Source organism: Cetorhinus maximus, chromosome 19, assembly GCF_964194155.1.
Source record: "Cetorhinus maximus chromosome 19, sCetMax3.hap1.1, whole genome shotgun sequence".
NCBI lineage: Eukaryota > Metazoa > Chordata > Chondrichthyes > Lamniformes > Cetorhinidae > Cetorhinus > Cetorhinus maximus.
In genome coordinates, this window is record NC_135897.1 from 60,098,584 (window position 1) to 60,120,465 (window position 21,882).

The 21,882-nt window shown below is 41.9% G+C and overlaps 1 protein-coding gene and 1 pseudogene across 6 annotated transcripts in view; both read right to left on the reverse strand.

Annotated features, from left to right (window-relative positions):
* The window catches only part of LOC144693831 (arf-GAP with coiled-coil, ANK repeat and PH domain-containing protein 2-like), a 197,425-nt gene that overhangs the window by 131,150 nt on the left and 44,393 nt on the right, over positions 1 to 21,882 (reverse strand). For 3 of the 5 annotated variants that reach the window (XM_078563905.1, XM_078563904.1, XM_078563909.1), the window contains exons 3-4: positions 14,954 to 15,073; positions 11,418 to 11,471 (exon numbers count right to left, since the gene is read on the reverse strand). In XM_078563905.1, the coding sequence (XP_078420031.1) occupies positions 11,418 to 11,471; positions 14,954 to 15,073 (174 nt within the window). Of the gene's footprint in view, positions 1 to 11,417; positions 11,472 to 14,953; positions 15,074 to 18,913; positions 19,053 to 21,882 lie in introns of those variants that run through there. The other 2 variants (XM_078563908.1, XM_078563906.1) reach the window with 1 other exon arrangement.
* Positions 6,766 to 7,456, reverse strand: LOC144694206 (histone H2A.Z pseudogene; annotated as a pseudogene). Its single transcript, XR_013579679.1, has one exon. The product of XR_013579679.1 is annotated as a histone H2A.Z pseudogene (transcript).

Here is a 21,882-nt window from a genome sequence, read left to right on the forward strand (position 1 = left end):
AAACAATCTGTATCCACCACCAGTCTCCTCCGTTTGGCTGAACTTGTTCTCCCACTGAACAATTTCTCCTTAAACTTGTCTCACTTCTTCCAAATGAAAGGTGTGGCTATGGGTACCCACTTGGATCCCAGTTATGCCGGTCTCTTAATGGGGTGTGGGGAAAATTCCTAGTTCCTGTGCTACTCAGGCTCCCTCCCACAACTCTTTATTCAGTACATCAACGACTGTTTCGCTGCCGCTTCATGCTCTCATCTGGGCCTGGGAAAATTTATCAATTTTGCTTCCAATTTCCACCCCTCCATCACCTTCACATGGTCCATCTCCAACACTACCCTTCCCTTCCTTGACCTCTGTCACCATTTCTGGCAATAGACTGTCCTAAGCTCTGAAGAAGGGTCATACAGGCTCAAACCGTTAACTCTGTTTCGCTCTCCACAGATGATGACATCTGCTGAGTTTTTCCAGCATTTTCTGTTTTCATTACAACCTTTTTTGCTTGTATTGCACATTTCATTCATCAAATTCAATACTGATGTCCTTTATTATCCCTTTCTTTTGGTATAGCATTTATGTTAGATAGATAAGCTACATTTTTAACATCCCGTATTCACTATGTATTTGGTAGTAGTAATCATGGCATTGCTGGGTAACTATTAAGTTTAAATTGAAAGATGTTATAGGCAAGAGAGTTTTAAATTGCTGCAAGTTTCAACAGTTTCTGATAATGATTGGATATGTGACATGTAATAAATTTAGATATTGCTGTGCAGAATAATACTATGCACTATATTCAGTTTATCACAAATTCACAAACCAAAATAAAAGCTGACATGAACTATTAAAATAAATTACTTGTGCTACTATACATTCAGTGATGTTTATCTGTTTAGTGACTCAAAAATTGCTGAAGCAGGGCATATCACAACATGTTCCTGCAAGAACAACCTACAATTATCTAGCACCTTTAATATCAAACATCCCAAGGTGCTTGACAGGAATATTATCAAACAAAATTTTGACATTGAGCCACAGAGAGTACCCTCATCTCTAAGTTTCTGGAATTGCAAAATGATAGCGGCATGGTGAGGACAACAGGGCATCTGTTATATTTGAGCATTGAGAAATAAAGGAAGCACTGAGAAAGAGGGAGAATTAGAGCAGATGAACAGAATGTCAAACCAGGTACAGAAGAGGTAAGATTCAATATAGAGAAAGAAAAAGAGACGGCAAAATAAAATCTTAAAATTTGACATCTTAACTTTGCACTAAGTCACTACCAGAAGGAGTGAGTGTCCACACTTTTATGGGCAATAGAGGTTGAAAGGCAGTTATTAAAAATTACAGTTAAAAGTTAAGAAGTTAACAGGTTAATTACAGTATTAATTCCTAGACTAACTTTCTAGGGTAAGTTGAATGGTTAATTAATGTGCAAATGCAGCAATCTTTCAAAAAAAATCATGGAGCGGTTAAGGGCAAGATGTCGTTTTCATGAAGCTATTACAACACGCTGAAAATTGGCCAAACGCTTGGGCCAGGCTGCACTGCCTAACTTTACATGGCTGATAGGTGGAGGGGAATTGAATTAGCACCAAGCACCTTTCAGTACTATTGGAGCAGACCTGTGCTCCAGAACTAGCTGCGCCTTTCAACAAGCTGTTCCAGCTACAACACTGGCATCTACCTGACAATGTGGAAACCTGCCCAGGTATGTCCTGTACACAAAAAACAGGACAAATCCAACCCAGCCAATTACCGCCACATCAGTCCACTCTTGATCATCAGTAAAGTGATGGAAGGGGTCGTCAACAGTGCTATCAAGTGCGCACTGATGCTCAGTTTGGGTTCTGCCAGGGCCACTCAGCTTCTGACCCCATTACAGCCTTAGCCCAAACATAGACAAAAGAGCTGAATTCAAGAGGTTAGGTGAGAGTGACTGCCTTTGACATCAAGGTAGCATTTGACCAAGTGTGGCATCAATCGGTCCTAGCAAAATTGGAGTCAATGAGAATCGGGTAAAACTCTCCACTAGTTGGAATCATACCTATCACAAAGGAAGGTGGTTAAAGCTGTTGAAGGTCAATCATCTCAGTCCCAGGACATCACTGCAGGCGTTCCTCAGGGTAGTGTCTTAGGCCCAAACATCTTTAGCTACTTCATCAACGATCTTCCTTCCATCATAAAGGTCAGGAGTGGGAATGTTTGCTGATGATTACACAATGTTCAGCACCATTTGCGACTCCTCAGACATTGAAGCAGTCTGTGTCCAGCAAGACTTGGACAACATTCATGCTTGGGTTGATAAGTGGAAATAAACATTCCTGGCTACAGAAGAGCCAGGAAGTGACCATCTCCAACAAGAGAAAATTCAACCATCTCCCCTTGACATTCAATGACATTACCATCGCTGCATCCCCCACTATCAATATCTTGGTGGGCGTTACCATTGACCAGAAACCAGCCATATAAATACTGTGGCAACAGGAGCAGGGAAAGGGCTCAGAATCATGGGGGGGAATAACCCACCTTCCGACTCCCCAAAGCCTGTCCACTATCTACAAGGCACAAGTCAGGAGAGTGATGGATGAGTGCAGCTCCAACAACGCTCAAGAAGCTTGACATAATTCAGGACAAAGCAACCTGCTTGCTTGGCACCACATTCATCATCTTCAACAACCGCTCCTTCCACCACTAATGTACAGTGGCAGCAGTGTATACCATCTACAAGATGCACTGCAGCACCTCGCTAAGGCTCCTTCTACAGCACCTTCCAAACCCGCGACCTCTACCACCTAGAAGGACAAGGGCAGCAGATGAGTGGGTACACCACCACTTCAAGTTCCCTTCCAAGCCACACACCATCATGAATTGGAACTATGTCACTGTTCCTTCACGGTCCCTGGATCAAAATTCTGAAACTCCCTCCTTAACAGCACTGTGGGTGTACCTACACCACATGGAGTGGTTCAAGGCGGCGGCTCACCCATCACCACCCTCTCAAGAGCAATTAGGCATGGGCAATAAATGCTGGTCTAGCCAGCGATGCCTACATCCCATGAAAGAAAAAGAAATTTGACAGTCTTTCAACATATCAGGGTTTAGAATAGTAAATGTAGAAGGTAGCAAAATCATAATTTCTCTACAAGATACAACAAGCTCAATGATATTCAGAAGTAGAAAGACTGGAATGGTGTACATTTAAAGCAGTGTTTTTTTTTTTTAATGGACTTCAAGACTAGAAACCCAAATATCAAAATCAGGGTGCTAAAAACGCAATTTTGTTTCCTGCAAGTAATCTCGGTTTTATTCCTATGAATATATGATAATCCATTCTGCTAAACAAGTCACATCTAAAGTAACATTGCAAACTATTAAGACCTTTCAGTGATCTGGTCAATAGGACTGCAGGAAGTTATATCATTTTTATAATCCTTTCATATTATGTTTGATTTGTTTTTCATAAAGTAAGCTACTTATCTGACCATGACTCAATTCTCATTATACAAGATTTCCTTGATGAGTCTTAGAATAAATAAAACAGGCTTCTATGGCAACAGAGCAGTTCAGTATGGTGTAATGAATAACTGTGACATGGACATAATGTAATAACACTTCCATGATGCTTTTAAAGAATATCATACATTTATCATTAATATAAATAGATAGGTCACCTTTCTGCATATTCCTCATATTAAATAAAACAAGCCCACACCACTCATTACTGCACTCAGGTGGATGCCTAGACCACAGAATTTATTTTCATGTTGAATGAAGAATGCCTATTTTAAAATAGTACTGTACAGTGCACAACAACAGTGATATGGACCCAACAGATCTCACTTGCAGCATTTTTGATCTCACTTACCATGTCTTAGATTTAAAATTTTAATAATCTGACCAGTTAACGAATCTTAAAATGACAGCACAGGAAACGGTCATTTAGTCCATCATGCTTGTGCCAGCTAACTGCAGTTAATATACAACTATAGACAGAAATACTGGTAGGAGGTAGACGGAGGAAGAACTGTCTGTTCTTGGGGCACCGGGGGCGAGGTGCGGTGGCTGACAGCCGACCGTTGGCATTTGTTGTCATTACTCCTTTGAAACTGATCGCAGCTTCAGAATATCAGGCATGAACACATAGGGAGGCAATCCTGAAGTTGCTGTCACTCAGGGTTCCCACGGGGACCATGCTGTGGCTCCTCCCAGAGACGGTGATCACTGAAATTAGTGAGAATTTCAACTTTGCTGCTCCTACATCGCTGTTAGAAACTCCATACAAAGTTACACCTTGTAACTCCATAAAAAGTTACACCTCAAGCATAGCTGGGTTTTTAACAGTGATGTGGTTAATAAAATTTAATGAACTGAACTTGTCTTAAAAAGTAAATTTGTAATTGTGGAGTGCTATTAAATTAACTAGTAAACTTTTTTTTAAAAATTAAACAAAATTAGCTTAAAGTTGTTCAGAATATTTTAGCTTCTATCTTCACCAATGTCTCAATCTTTAATTTATTCCACATAAGACAGGTTAAAAGTGATTTTCATTTTAGTGCTTTTAGTTTCCTTTTTGAGTGTCTATGGACATGATGGCATCACTGCTGTTTGACACTGTGAATGCCCAATGAAGAACACTGCAATAAGTGGCAGTATCACTGCATATTGATAGAGCTGAAATCTCACCAGAGATCGCCAGATCTCTCAGCATGACTTACTCACAATCAGCCGTGAGCAACCTTGCTTCGCCGCAGACCTTAAAATCCAATCCATTAAGTTGCAACCTTGGGGGAAAAAAATCTCATTACAGGATTCCATTCATAATGGGAGGTCGCTTTACTGATATTAGGTGCAGCCGTATCATGAAACGGATCCACATATAATCCTGGGATTGTCAATTGCCATTCTGAAGGAGGGAAAGCACAATAGGCTGAGCATACATCAATACATAGCAGCAGGAACAACTGCTATCAATCTGATTATGAGCAAGAGCCATATCTGTTACACTTGTAACTTACTGATTAGCACCTCAATGCAAGTGGTGAACCAGAATGGCAAGTGTCTAATGAACTGAAAAACAAAATTAGGTCTTCTCCTATCAAGCTGGCAGATGTTAAACCTTAAGCACTATTTCCATTAAAAAAATCCCAATACATGTTTTAGAACTCCCAGCCATGTACCAAAGGGCATCACACAGCCATGTGTAAGAACTAAGGCTAAAGCAGTGAGATGAATGTCTGAAGAGAAAATACAAGAGCAAGAGTTAGGAGGAGGAGGAGGCCATTCGGCCCCTTGAGCCTGTTCTGCCATTCTATAAGATCATGGCTGATCCGATTGTGGCCTCAGCTCCACCTTCCCATCTGCCCCCATAACCCTCGACTCCCTTGTCAATAAAACATTTATCTAACTCAGCCTTGAATATAATCAATGATCCAGCCTCCACTGCTCTCTGGGGAAGAGAATTCCGCAGACCAATGACTCTGAGAAGAAAAAAACTCCCAATCTCAGTATTAATGGAAGACCCCTAATTTTTAGATGATGTCCCTCAGTTCTAGACTCTCCCACAAGGGGAAACATCCTCTCAGCATCCACCCTGTCAAGTCCCCTCAGGATCTTATAAGTTTCAATATGATTTTTTCTTCTAAACTCCAATGAGTACAGGCCCAACCTGCTCAACGCTTTCTCAAGTTAACCCCATCATCTGAGGAATCAGTTGAGTGAACCTTCTTCTCTGAACTGCTTCTAATGTGATTATATCCTTCCTTAAGTAAGACCACCAAAACTGCACACAGTGCTCCAGATGCAGTCTCACTAGGGACCTGTACAGCTGCAGCAACACTTCCCTACTTATATGCTCGATTCCCCTTGCAATAAACACAAGCATTCCATTTTCCCTCCTAATCACTTGCTGTACCTGCATACCAACTGTGTGAGAGATTCATGTACCAGGACACCCAGATCCCTCTGCACTGTATCCCTCTATTTAAATAATATGCTGCTTTTCTATTCTTTCCACTAAAATGAACAAGTTTGCATTTTCCCACAGTAGAGGGAGGCAGTGGCATAGTGGTGTTGCCACTGGATTTGTACTCCAGAGACCCAAGCTAATGCCCGAGGGACCCAGGTTTGAATCCCATCATGGCAGATGGTGAAATTTGAATTCAGTAAAAATCTGGAATTAAAAGTCTGATTATGACTATGAAACCATAGTCAATTGTTGTAAAAATCCATCTGGTTCACTAATGTCCTTTAGAGAAGGAAATCTGCTGTCCTTACCTGGGCTGACCTACATGTGACTCCAGACCCACAGCAATGTGGTTGACTCTTAAACGCTCTCTGAACAAGGGCAATTGGGGAATGGCAATAAACGCAGGCCTAGCCAGCAACACTCACATCCCATGAATGAATAAAGAAAACTATACTCCATCTGCCCATTTTTTGCCCACTCATTTAATCCGTCCGTAGACTCTATGTCCTCTTGACAACTGACATTCCTACCTATCTTTCTCAGCAAATTTAGCTTCCATACATTCGGCTCCTTCATGCAAGCTACTAATATAGATTGTAAATAGTTGAGGCCCCAGCACTGATCCCCGTGGCACTCCACTAGTTACAGCTTGCCAATCTGAAAATGACATATTTATCCCTTTTAAAAAAATTTTAATACACATTTTATTGAAAATTTCATCCACCAGCAGACTGTCAGAACAAACCATCTAGATTTAAATCATTCCAAAAATAAAGTTACACAAGCAATGAGTTCTTCCTGCATTTAAAACATTGCAACAGGGCTCCATTAAAAAGGCAGTGACCAGGAAAATGTCTCCAGGTCACTAAGATACAATTCCACCATAGAAGATATGGTCCCAGATTTGGCACTCCTGGGCCAGTGCACATGGAAGTGTGATTATTGAATTTACTTTAAAAAGACCCCCACTTCCCCTCAATACTATTTAGATAAAAAAACATTTTTCTATGCAATCACATTTTCAGAAGTCCAGTGTCTTCCAGCCACATCCTCCAAACATTCTACAGCTGATTAATTGGAGATGGGAGTCCTGAGACAACAAACCTAAAAGAAAGAAGGGAGCTTCCATCCTCAAACAGTCTTCTGTTGTCCCTTTTTGCCAATCAGGGGTTTATGAATGTGAGAAACAACACCACCACCACCAATAGCTTTGATTAAGGACTCCAACTCTTCATCTCCTCGAATGGCAAGCTGCAAGTGGCGAGGGGCAATAAGCTTCACCTTGAAGTCTTTGGATGCATTTCCTGCAAGCTCCAGTGCCTCGGCGGTCAGATATTCCAGAATGGCCATGCTGTAAACCGCCTCCGTGGCGCCCACCTGGCCGTGGCTGGTGGTCCTGGACTTCAGGTGCCAATGGATCCGACCAACTGGAAGTTGCAGCCCGGCTTCCGTCTTCACCTTGCCGGAGTCTTTACCCGCTTAACCTTCAGCCATCGCCTCGTGTCCTCTCGGTCTATCCGCTCTGTCCCTCTGCTTCCTATAGCGAACCCACCCTCTATCCATGATAATGTGTTATCCCCTGTACCATAAGTTCTCACTTTGTGAAGTAACATTTGATGTGGCACCTTACTGAATGCCTTTTGGAAATCCAAGTACACCACATCTACAGGTTCCCATTTATCCACCTTGCTTGACGTTTCCTCAAAAAACACAAAATTAGCCAAGCAGAATTTTCCTTTCATAAAACCATGTTTACTCTGCCTGATTATATTATAATTTTCTAAGTGCCCTGCTATTAACTCCTGAATAGTGGATTCTAGTATATTCCTATAACAGGTGTTAGGCTAACTGGTCTATAGTTTCCTGCTTTCTGTCTCCCTCCTTTCTTGAATAGAGGTGTCACATTTCCGATTTTCTAATCTGCTGGGGCATTTCCAGAATCTAGGGAATTTTAGAAGATTATAACCAATGCATCTACTTTCTCTACAGCCACTTTTTCTAAGGCCTGAGGATACAACCTGAGGAATAAAGGGTCTGGGGACTTGTCAGCCTTTAGTTCTAAAAGTTTTCCCAGTACCTTTTCCCTAGCGATTGTTTTAAGTTCCCCTCTCCCTTTTATCTCTTGAATTTCAAGTGATCTTGAAATTTTGTCTCCTACAGTGAAGAGACACAAAATACCTGTTCAATGCTTCCGCCACCTCCTTGCTTCCCATTCCAGTTTCACCCTCTAAAGGGCCAACACTCACTTTAGTTACTCTTTTCCTTTTATGTACTTGTAGAAACTCTTACTATCTGTTTTTATATTTCTAGCTAGCTTTCCCTCAAACTCTAGTTCTCCCTCATTGTTTTTTTAGTCATTTTGTTGGTTTCTAAAATCTGTCCAATCTTCTCACCTACCACTAACTTTCTCTGTACTCTACGCTTTTTCTTTCTATGTGATGCTGTCTTTAACTTACTTAGCCATGGGTGATGTTTCCTTCTCAAAGTCTTTCTTTCTTAATGGAATACATCTCTGCTGAGAGTTATGAAATATCTCCTTAAATGTCTGCCACTGATCCTCTATTGTCCAACCTTTTAACCTATTTTCCCAGTTCACTCTAACCAACTTTTTTCATGCTCTTGTAATTGCTTTTATTTAAGTTTAAGACACTAATCTTAGACCCTCACTTCTCACCCTTGAACTGAATGTGAACTTCTTTCATGTTATGATCACCGTTGCCTGGAGGATCCTTTACTAGGATGTCATTAATTAATCCTGTTTCATTGCACATTACCAGGTCTAAAATGGCTTGCATCCTGGTTAGCATTAGAATATATGCTCTAAGTAATTGTCCTAAATACACTATGAACTCATCATCTTTGCCAATCTGATTGTCCAATCTATATGAAGATTAAAATCATCCATGATTATTGCAATATCTTTCTCACAAGCACCTATTATATCTTTATGTATACTTTGTCCTAGAGTGTAGCTACTGTTAGGGGGCCTATAAACTACTCCCACAAGTGATTTCCAACCTTTGCTATTTCTCATCTCTAATCAAACTGATTCTACATCTTTATCTTCTGAACTAAGGTCACCTCTCACAACTGTACTAATGTCATCTTTAATTAACAGAGCTACCCCAACACCATTTCCAAGCTGCCTGTTCTTCCAAAGTGTCAAATACCCTTGAACTTTTAGATAGCACCCTTTGTCATCTTGCAATCACATCTTTGAAATGGCTAACAGGTCATACAGCAGTGTAGGGAGTATTCCAGCCTCAACAACTGCCACTGCGCACCCTACAAGGAACCAGCCTCATGAAGGGAAATCCTTTCCGTTAAGTCCTCATATGAAGGCATGGATTAAATGATTTGCATGAGTTTTACATAGCAGGTGCACTCAACTTGGGAAGCCTGGAACATCAATTGGCATAGCACAGGGTCCATACTGAAGGCAGATATGAGTAAATGATTAAACACAAATCTGGAATGACTGCTATTGCCATCATCTGAATGCTGAATGAGAGAACCTGCCTCCATACTTAATGTCAACAAGTTAGGTAGCAAAGAGGCAAGCAATTACTGAAGTTTCAGATCTTCATGAAACCACTATTTAGTTTACGGTAGGTGCCCATGCATTAATCAAAATGCTGGTAACATACTCACACCTTTTATAATGCTGTTCACAAAGCTACAAGGATCCTGATATCGGGTCTCTTTGGGGCTAAGTTGCTCCAAGACGATATGCCGAGGGAAGTTCAGAAGTAGGCGACATCTGTTTCTTAGACACTCTTCACATGAGGCAAGCTGCAGTTTAGTTTCTTAGTACCTTGGCTTTCAGACACTTAAGTTGTTACAGATTTCCAGGCATGTCAAACACTGGGCTGGCCAATATCAAATACTCTGCTACAATATCCAATTTGAAATGCAAAACTAAAAATGTAGGAAACAATGAAAATTATAGGGAGAAATGTTATTACTGTATTTTATATGGTGTATTTTTCCACTGCTGGTTTATTTTTCCACTGCTAGATGTCAGATATTGTGTTTGATCACATTTGGCTCAACTGCGATTGTCTCTCTCTCTTTGTTTCTTTTTCATAAAACTCAAAAAATATTTGGAAAAGGTGATACATTTGAAATGTAATTACTTCATGCAGCAAAGGCAGACGCACATGACCAATATATGTTGAAAGGTATGAATAAAACGCATCACAATTCACATTTTTGTATGTTTAAAATGTGCACAATTTTGCAAATATATGTGCTAAACCTTAACTATTCTAAACATAAACCAACTGTTAAAAACAAACTAAAAATAGAAAAAAATTGCAAATAGCTAATTATACAGAGATATCTCTAGCAGTGCAAGTTTATCAGATAGGGTTTTCACACAATTGGGTGATAAACTATCATTGCTCGTTTTCAATGATCAACTGAAAATTTAATTCCCCTTTCAAAGGCAAGAATATAAAAATATTCCAGTATATACCAAACTAACCTTGGCAACTTTGTATTCACTTTACTCTTTTTTAAAAAAAGCCTCCTACAATAAGTACATAGGTGAAATCATATCACAGATACACTGTTGACAGATCTTTTTTCAACTATGACAAAAGGCTAACTTCCACTATCCTTACAATAGCGAAACAATCACAAAAGCGAACACAGTTAAGAGGAAACAAAAAAAACCATAGAGGTAACTTACAACCATTAGCCAGTCATATGTCATCAATAGACTTGCTTTTAGTTACTGCAAATGTAAAAATCCTGGCCTGTGTGCTATCCCAACTCCCACAAAGGAAAAATAAACTTAAAATCTGCAAGCTTGGTCTGTTGCAGAGGTTTCTTAAAGTGGTAGGTAATTATACCATTCCCATCACAATAAATTGCTGGTCTATATTAAGAAAAATGCAGAAACAACTAGTTGAGGGTTCCTCATACAGATAAGAACATAAGGCAGGTCACATGGGTTGTTCTTGAACACTCTACAAAGGTTGACTGCAGAAAAGCATTGGCAAATGACAGTAGATTACACTCCAGTTAAGATCAATGGCCTTGATGCAAAAATCAAAAACAATGGGCTAGGTATCAGTCAGAATGCTTGTGACCAAGCATAGTATTCCAATTATGTCATTATCATGTAACTGAGTATTCAAAACACAAAAGGGTAAGAAAATTAATCTCAACTATTTGTATTAGACCCAGCAGTTCAAGGCTTTGGCAACTAGGTGACATGGTTTTGCAATGTTCTGTTGGACAATTCAAGGTGACCAATATTGCCCCTACCCCCACCCTAATATGAAGCAAGCATTACACTATTTTACTTGATTAGAAAACAGTAAAGTTTGAAGGGGATGCTTTAAAAAAAGTCTAACTAATGACAATATGTTTCTTAAATGTGGTTGACACAAATGCATGTCAATTGGGATACATTTACACGACATCAATGCCAAAATTTATGACTTACCGTGTGAAAGTTAACCATCTCCTGAAGGCTCTCTGAAAACCTCATCAGGCTGTTCTATTGGAAGCAAACATAAAACCAAAAAGGATGAATTTTCAATAGTCATCATACAAGCAACTCATAATTCTGTATGTAAAAATGTAACTAGTTGTATTTAAATAGTGCCTTTAACTTTGAAACACATCCCAAAATGCCCACAGAGAGATTTTTTAAAATTAATTTACGGGATGTGGGCGTCGCTGGCTAGGCCAACATTTATTGCCCATCCCTAATTGCCCTTGAGAAGGTGGTGGTGACCTGCCTTCATGACCGCTGCAGTCCCTGAGGTGTAGAAACACACACACTGTTGTTAGGGAGGGAGTTCCAGGATATTGACCCAGCAACAGTGATATATTTCCAAGTCAGGATGGTGAGTGGCTTGGAGGGGAAGTTCCAGGTGGTGGTCTTCCCATCTATCTGCTGCCCTTGTCCTTCTAAATGGTAGCGGTCATGGATTTGGAAAGTGCTGCCTAAGAAGCCTTGGTGGGTTTCTGCAGTGCACCTTGTAGATGGTGCACATTGCTGCCACTGTTTGTCGGTGGCGGAGGGAGCAAATGTTTGTGGAAGGGGTGTCAATCAAGTGGGCTGCTTTGTCCTGGATGGTGTCAAGCTTCTTGAGTGTTGTTGGGGTTGCACTCATCCAGGCAGGTGGACAGTATTCCATCACGATCATTATTTGTACATTATAGATGGTGGGCAGGCTTTGGGGAGTCACGACTTGAGTTACTCGCTGCAGGATGCCTCGCCTCTGACCTGTTCTCGTAGCCGCAGTATTTATGTGGCTAGTCCAGTTCAGTTTCTGGTCAATGGTAACCCTCAGGATGTTGATAGTGGGGGTTTCAGCAATGATAATGCCACTGAATTTCATGGCGGGGGGTGGTGGGGGGGGTGGGGGGGGGGTAAATTTTCTCTCAATGGAGATGGTCATTGTCTGGCACTTATGTGGCGTGAACATTACTTGCCACTTGTCAGCCCAAGAGGAAACAAAAATTAAAACTGAGCCAAAGGATTGGTTGAGGAGGGGGTAACCAAAAAGCTCGTCAAAGTTGTGAGTTTTAAGGAGAGGCACAGGGGTTTATAGAGGGAACTTAAGGCAGCAGGAGGCACAACATGAAGAGTTCAGAGTGTATGGGAGAAAGTGCACTGCAAACTGTTATATATGTACAGAGACAAGGAGGGTTTAAATATGAGGAAAATAATTGGGTGGTCAGGTGTTAATGTAGGTCAATAAGGACAGAGTGGAAATTTGGTGTGAGATAGGATAGGGTCAACAGATTTTGGGTGAGCTATATTTTACAGAAGTGGAAGATAGGAGGCTGGCCAGGACAACATTAGAATTGTCTAATCTGCAAGTGACAAAGATTCAGGGCGGAATCATCCCAGATTTGCACAAAGTGCAATAGCGGGCGCGAAAAAAGTCGTTTTACCCGCCGGCCGCAACGGTGAGTTTTCACGCAGTATGGTACCATTCCCGCCTCATTAGTTATGCAGCCACAGGAAACATGCCGTCTCGCTGGCAGGCAACCTCTAGTTTGCCTACCATGCCGTTACCATGCTGCTTCCTCACGAAGGGCACCATATTTAAATTACAGCTGTGCGCACACTTCTCAATGCTTGCAGCCCAAGACTGCTCCGGTGAAGACAAGGCCCTAAAAGCCAAGAAGAGTGCAGCCCCCGATTCAGTGACACATCCCTGGGACACCTTCTGGACGCCATGAAGTCACCATGATGTCCTCTAACTCCACTCTGCCCACAGGAGGACCATGAGTCTCACCACTCCGGCTTGGAAGGCGGTGGCAAAGGTGGTCAATGCCAATGCTGCAAACAAGAGGCCGGCCATCCAGTGCAGAAAACAGATGAATGATCTCATTCGTGCCGCCAGAGTAAGGCAGCCATCTCTCCACTCTAAATTCACGCGCTCAAGGCCATCACACATTCACTGGCATCTCACTCACTGCCAGCTGAAAGGACATCACCATTCTCTCTCTCTCACGCCTTCACATCTCCATCTGGCCTCATCCCCTCCGGAGACTGCCTCCTCAGCCCTCATCCTCAAGGCCACTTGCACAGATCAACATATGCCCCCACACACACCCTGGGATACACCCTTCTCCAGTACAGCATTTGCCCAGCAGCCTCTTCCCTTGCCTGTGGCCACTTCTTCCCCCTTCCCCAAGCAAGGCCTGGCCCTGCAGCCATTGAAAAGCCACCCGTGCCTTATGGCTGGTCTGGTAGGTGGAGACCTGCCTGTCAGTCCACCTAAAAGTGATGTGGTGCTGCCTGCGAAGCCTGGCACTGGTGACTCTGAGTACTGCCTGAAGCAAGGTAGGCAAACAAACCTTGAAGCTGCACCTCGCTTATGTATAGTTGTAAACACGTCAGCATGCAATCACGCCAATGTGCCCGGATGATCCAGCATGGGGGAGGAGGATTCCAGCGAGCAGAGCTCATAGTGGGATGCTAAAGTATTGAAATTAGGTTCCCGACGTGTGGCAACAGGAAACATGGCCCGCCAATGACTAGTAGAACCAGTGGTCACAAACTGGTTTCACAACAGCACGAAACCAATTTTTGGCCTTCTCGTCATATTGTACCAGCTCCACCCTGTCCCACAAACCCTACCGCACGCCATGACGCCCGATGCCAATGGGGCCAGAAAATTCTAGCCTCAGGGTCGAGTAAGATGTTGAAGTTGGTCCAGTTCACCCTCTAACATTAGTCAGGGAGGGGGTTGGAGATAGAGTCAATGACAAGGATACTAAGGTTATAATGGGGTTCAAATAAAATTCAATATTCATCATACTTTTCATTTCTGGTGAATCAAACTCTTACAATAACCCAGGGAAATTCGAAACGTTTACTGTAGGTCAAATTATTCAGCTTGTGATCCATAATGTTAATGTGACCATAACTATATGGCAGAGAGAGAGCAAGGTGTTTTTGGATTTTAAATTACGCACTCAGAATGGTGGACTCTACCGTTACAACGCTTCTAAGCTACAATTCAATTAAGTAGAGAAACATCATAGAGGACAAAGATGATGGCTTAAATCTAACCAATGTTTGCAGAGGAAAATTTCACCTTGTCCAAGACTTAAATGCATACAAGCAATCCGACAGCAGACTGACAAGGAAGAGGCGAATGAGGTGGTAGAGCAATAGAACTATCTGCAGATACTGTCAAGGGACAGATGAGAAACAGAAAAGGAGCCAAGGATAGACCTTTGGGAAAACTCCAGAGATGACAGTGCAGACTGGAGAGAAGCCATTGCTAGAAATGCTCTGGCTACACTTGGGTAAGTAAAAAGGGAAACCAAGCAAAACCAATACAACAGAGCTGGGCAACGGAGGAGTTATTGTGTCATTATTTCCTACATAACAGCACTTCTAAACTATAATTCAATTAGGTATCGAAACACCATCAGCCTATAACCACTTTACAAAAGAAATTCATCTACTATTCTGGAAATATTATAATTTATCCAAAGCAGGGTTCTTACCTCAATAACTTCATCCTTGGTGGACTGCTGGGCAAGCTCACGAATTCCATTTACAAACTGTTTGTTAGCGTTACAGAAGTTCTTCCCAGCATCTATCATTCCAGCACATAGTTTCACAATCTAAAACAGGAAAAATTTGCAAAGTTAAAAGCAAAATACTGCAGATGCAGAGTTAACGTTTCGAGTCCATATGACTCTTCTTCAGAACTAAAGAGAAGTAAAAATGTGGCGAAATATATACTGTTTAAGGGGGGGTGAAACAGGTGACGGTGGATAGAAGGCCAGTGATAGACGGAGGTAAAGGAGAGATTGCAAAAGATGTCAAAACAAAAGGTCGAAGGGTGTTGATGGTGGTGATACTGGCTAAAGGAGGTGCTAATGGTGACATTAAGAGTAGAAAGCAGAATGAGCAAGTGACAGGTGGCCCTAGTGGGGGTGGGGTGGGGGGAGGGGATGGTGTGGGAGAAAAGATCAAAATAGACTAAAAGGTGGGGATAAAACAATGCATGGAAATAAATTTTAAAAATAATAGAAATAGGTGGGGGGAAAAAAAATATATATAAAAATTTAAAAATAAATATTTGAAAAAAGGGGATCAAAAAGGGGTGAGGATGGAGGAGAGAGTTCATGATCTGAAGTTGAACTCAATGTTGAGTCTGGAAGGCTGTAAAGTGCCTAATCGGAAAATGAGGTACTGTTCCTCCAGTTTGCATTGAGCTTTACTGGTACATTGCAGCAGGCCAAGGACGGATATGTGGGCATGAAAGCAGGGTGGTGTGTTGAAATGGCAAGTGACAGGAAGGTCTGGGTCATGCTTGCGAACAGACCGAAGGTGCTAAATTTGCAAGTGTTTAGATAATCCTTATGATAAAAATGTTATGTTGTAAGACTCCGATAAAGATCATTCATACATTAATAATATTGAGCACTGAAAACAACTTATAATTTTATAGTGCCTTAAATGTAATAAAATGCCCCAAGGTGCTTCACAGGAGCATCATAAAACAAAACATGAGACCAAGTGAGATAGGAGATATTTGGTTAGATGAGCAAAAGATTGGACTACCTCAGACTTTAAGGAGTATCTTACAGGAGGAAAGCAAGGGGTGTGGGAACGATATTCCAGAATTTAGGGTATAGGGAACTGAAGGCATGGCCACCGATGGAACAGCAATTAAAATCTGGGGTGCTCAATGCTCAAGAGGCCAGAATCAGATGAGTGCAGATATCTTGGACAGTTGTGGGTGGAAGAGATCAAGAGATGTGAGGGGGGGAGCCATGGAAGGATTTGAAAAGATGAGAATTTTAAAATCAAGGCGCTGCTTGACCAGGTGCTGACATATGTCAACAAGCACAGGGGTGATAAAACTGACCAAGTCTTGCTGATCTAAGATGCAGAGTTTTAGATGTCCTCAAGTTTATGGAGGGCAGAATGTAGGAGACCAGCCAGGAGTGCAAGGAATACTCGAGCCTAGAGGTGACAAAGGCATGGTTGCAACAGCAGATGAGCTGAGATGGGCGCAGTCGGGCAATCTCACAGAGGTGGAAATAGATGCTCTTAGCAATAGCACAAGTGAGGTCAGAAGCTCACCTTGGGGTCAAATGTGACACCAAGGATGCGAACAGACTGGCTTAATCTTAGCCAAGGAACAAAATTTGGAGCGGGGATGGAAAACAATGGCTTCAAATCTTGCCAATATTTAATGGGAGGAAAGTTCTGCTCATCCAGTACGGAATGTTGGATAAGCAATATGATCATTTGGCAACAGTGGAGAAGTAGAGAGAAGTGGCGGTGAAGCAAACCCAGGTGTTGTCAGCATGCAAGTGAAAACTAACATTCAGGTGATATCACCCAAGAGGCAGTATGTGGATAAAAAATAGGACAGGGCCAAGGATAGCTCCTTGGGGCACACCAGAGGTAACTGACACAAAAATAACTTCAACAGAAAATTGAAATAATGTTTTGCAGTGACAACAGGACACGCCGAACCCAATTACAAACAATTCAATTAAAAACAAGAAATGCTACAAATACATAGGAACGTATGAAATAGAAGTAGGCCATACGACCCCTCAAGCCTGCTTCACCATTCAATAAGATCATGGCTGATCTGACATCAGCCTTAGCTCCACTTTCTTGCCTGTTTCCCATAATCTTTGACTTCCCTACAGTCCAAGCAACAGGCCAAGCCCTTCAACTTTCCTTTGAAAGCCATCTTCCAAACCACCCCTAACTTCAACCACCTTGAAGGACAAAGACAGCAGGTGCTTGGGAACACCACCATGGGGAAGTTCCCCTCCAAGCCACACACCACCCTGACCTGGAACATTATCGCGGTTCCTTCACTGTCACTGGATCAAAATCCTGGAATTCCCTGCCAAGCAGCACTCTAGGTGTACCCACACCAAATAGACTGCGACAGTTCAAAAGGCGGCTCACCACACCTTCTCAAAGGCAATTAGGAATGGGCAAAAAATGCTTACCTTGCCAGTGACGCCTATATTCTACACATGAGTAAAAGAAAAGTATCTCAACCTTGAATGTATTCAATAACTCAGCTTCCACAGTTCTTTGGAGTAGTGAATTCCAAAGATTTATAACCTTCAGAGATGAAATTCCTCCTCATCTCAGTCTTAAATTTTAAAACTTCGCCCCTAGTTCTAGATTGCCCCACAAGGGGAAACATCTCTCAGAATCTACCCTGTCAAGCCCCCTCAATCTTATGTATCAATAAGATCACCTCTCATTCTACTAAAAAACCAATGAGCATAGGCCCAACCTACTCAAAATTTCCTCAAGCCCTTCATTCCAGGAATCAGCCTAGTGAACCATCTCTGAACTGCCTCCAATGCAAGTATATCCCATCGTAAATAAGGAGACCAAAACTGCAGATCCATTAACAGCTGTAAAGAGGAAAGACAGGTTAACGTTTCAGCTGTGTACACTAGTTCCTTGAAATATTCAGCTTGCTTCAGGACATGTGTTTTTATTGTGGGTATACCAGTTAGCAATCAGAGGTTACTAGAATGACATCAGGATTAATTTATGAGGGCAGGTTGAACAGACTAGGTTTATACTCCCTCATGTATGGAAGGTTAAGGAATGTTTATGATGAGTTAGAATTTGCTGGTGTAGATAGAAAGAAACTATTCCCTCTGGTGGGACAATCTAGAACAAAAGGGGAGCACAACCTTAAAATTAGAGCTGGGCAACTTAGACGTGATATCAGGACATATTTCATCACACAAAGGATAGTGGAAATATGGAAAACCCTTGCTCAAAAGCTGCTAAGGCTAGGCTAGGCCAATTGAAAATTTCAGAACTGAGATGATAAGAGAGAGCATTAAAGAGTACAACACCAAGGGAGGTAGATAAGAGTTAAGGAACGGGCCAGACATTACTAAATTGTACAGGCTCAGGGACTGAATGGTCTACTATCCATGTAAGGAACCAAGAGTGTCACATTTTCCAAGCGTTAATAAATGTACAGGTTACCTTCCACATAAGTAATGTCATGATTATACTGTTTCTGTCCATTTGGAGCAGTTTATTGTTTCTCTGTTATGAAGCTATAAAATGGGCTTTACCTCAACTTTGGTAGTTATTAGAGAAAGACACTTGATTGTTTCTGGACACATTCCAATGAAACATCAGATGAAGCCAAAGCATTTAGATGGACTCAACGAGTGTATTTCAAAATCTCCAATGCAGGCAACAGAAGCCATGTTGACTTGTCTAATAGTCATGCATCATAAGGATGCATTCTTCACTAAATGAAGCAGCTTATGTTTCCAAAAGGAATAATGGCAATTTAAAACCCCTTTAATGCCATTTACAAATTAACTGTCAGCATTAGCAGCAAGTAATGTTTATAAATCCTGATCAACATGCATTTCAGTAGGTCATATTTTCACATCTCATTAGTTCTACTGTCTCCAGAATGATAAAAAGTAACATACCACAATCAACACAAGAGCAGCCACTGAATGAATTTCACAAAAAGGAGCATCTATCCATTTCATTACAAGAACCAAACATCAACGCTTGCAGAAATGAAAAAAAATCATCTACATCTCAATCACAGTTAGTATTTCTGCACTTCCGGCAAATGCTGTTCCCAACTCAGCAATTGGGACCTACAAGGCAAACAGCTCTTATTCCAAAACAAAAACAGAATTACCTGGAATCCTCTGACATGTCCTCCTTCTTCCTTAACCGAGGTTTTCCACCCACGGTCGTTGACAGGGCCCTCAACCGTGTCCGGCCCATATCCCGCGCATCCGCCCTCACACCTTCTCCTCCCTCCCAGAAACATGATAGGGTCCCCCTTGTCCTCACTTATCACCCCACCAGCCTCCTCATTCAAAGGATCATCCTCCGCCATTTCCGCCAACTCCAGCATGATGCCACCACCAAATACATCTTCCCTTCACCCCCCCGGCGGCATTCCGTAGGGATCGTTCACTCCGGGACACCCTGGTCCACTCCTCCATCTCCCCCTACTCCTCAACCCCCACCTATGGCACCTCCCCATGCCCACACAGAAGATGCAACACCTGCTCCTTCACTTCCTCTCTCCTCACCGTCCAAGGGCCCAAACACTCCTTTCAAGTGAAGCAGCATTTCAATTGCATTTCCCTCAACTTAGTCTACTGCATTCGTTGCTCCCAATGCGGTCTCCTCTACATTGGAGAGACCAAACGCAAACTGGGCGACCGCTTTGCAGAACACCTGCGGTCTGTCCACAAGAAAGACCCAAACCTCCCTGTCGCTTGCTATTTTAACACTCCACCCTGCTCCCTTGCCCACATGTCTGTCCTTGGCTTGCTGCATTGTTCCAGTGAAGCCCAACGCAAACTGGAGGAACAGCACCTCATCTTCCGACTAGGCACTTTACAGCCTTCCGGGCTGAATATTGAATTCAACCACTTTAGATCTTAAACTCCCCCTCCCCCCATCCCCACCCCGTTTCTTCCCCCTCCCTCTTTTTCCCCAATAATTTATATAGATTCTTCTTTCCCCACCTATTTCCATTATTTTTAAATCTACAACTAATACCTTGTTAGTCTTTCCACCCCACCCCCACTAGAGCTGTACCTTGAGTATCCTGCCATCCATTCTTAATTAGCACTTTTCTTAGATAATATCACCACCTTCAACACCTCTTTGATCCTTTTGTCTGTGACATCTTTTGATTATCTGCTCCTATCACTGCTTGCTTGTCCCCACAACCACCCCACCCTCAACTTCTCTCTCCCCCCCCGCCCCCCACCTTAGACCAGCTTATATTTCACCTCTCTCCTAACTATACTTCAGTTCTGCCGAAGGGTCATGAGGACTCGAAACGTCAACTCTTTTCTTCTCCACCGATGCTGCCAGACCTGCTGAGTTTTTCCAGGTAATTCTGTTTTTGTTTTGGATTTCCAGCATCCGCAGTAGCTTTTAGCTTTTTGTTTTTAACTCTTATTCCAAGCTGATTGTGCCATCTGAGACCTTTGAACTTGAACAAGTCCTTGATATGTTGAGCCATGCATACATGTTTTTCTCTACCTGTTTCTATCTTGCGTTCCATATTTACCATCAAGTCAATTATTAATTTTACTTATCATTCTCTAGCCATTGGTCTCAGCAGCTTTTTTTGTTCTGAATGGAATATGTGATCAGCCTGCTGATGCAAAACATTTTGTTGATATTTTAAATGCATGCAATTTCCAGCAACTGGAGATCAATTAGCTTGTCACTGGTGATAGGAAAGAAAATGGGATCTTAAATAGAGAACAAGATCTAGAAAGCAGTCAGCATGGATCCAAAAGGGAAGGTCATGCTTGACCAACCTTAACGAATCCTTTTGAAGTAACAGAAGGGGTAGACAAGGATAATGCAGTTGACTTTAATACACAATAAAAATAAATTGCATTTCTATAGTGCCTTTAATGTAACAGAAATGTCCCAAGATGCTTCACAGGCTACTCGGGACAGTTTCTTAGAACAATACATTCTGGAACCAACACAGGAACAGGCTATTTTAGACCAGGTAATGCACAATAATACATGATTAACTAATGATCTCATGGGAAAGGATCCTCTGGGCAAAAGTGATTATAGCATGATAGACTAGATTTTCATACTCAGTTTGAGGGTGAGAAACTTGGGTTTGAAACTAGGGTCTTAAACAAAGATAAAGGTAATTATAAAAAGGCATGAAGACAGAGTTTGTTTCAGTGGACAGGGAAAATAGGTTAAAACTCGATAGAGAAGCAGTGGCTACAATCAAGAAGGTATTCATAACACTCAGATATATTCCCTTGTGAAAGAACAACTCTACGAAAAGGCTACACCACCTGTGGCTAACTAAGTTAAGGATGGTATCAAATTGAAATAAAAAGTGTAGTGCTGCAAGGATTAATGGTAGGCCAGAAGACAGGTAAAGTGTTAGAAACCAGCAAAGTCTGACTAAAATTAATAAAGATGGAGAAGTAAGCTAGCATGAAATAGAAAAAACAGACAGCAGGAGCTTCTACAAGTATATTAAAAAGGAAGAGAGTAACTAAAGTGAGCACTGGTCCCTTAGAGAATGAAACTGGGAAACAAGGAAATAACAGTATTTTATACGTCTTCACAGCAGAAGAGACAAAAAGCATCCCAATAATAATGGAAGAAAATCATGGGGCAAAAGAGAGGGAGGAACTTAAAACAATCACTAGACAAAAAAAGTACTATGAAAACTAATGGGATTAAAAACTGTCAAGCTCCTTGGACCTAATGGTCTGCATCCCTGGGACTTAGAAGTAGCTGTAGAGATAGGGGATGCATTGGTTGTAATCTTCCAAAGTTCCCTAGATTCTGGAAAAGTCCCAGTGGATTGGAAAACTACAGGGGTAACACCTCTATAGGAGAAAGAAAGCAGAAAACTATAGGCCAGTTAGCC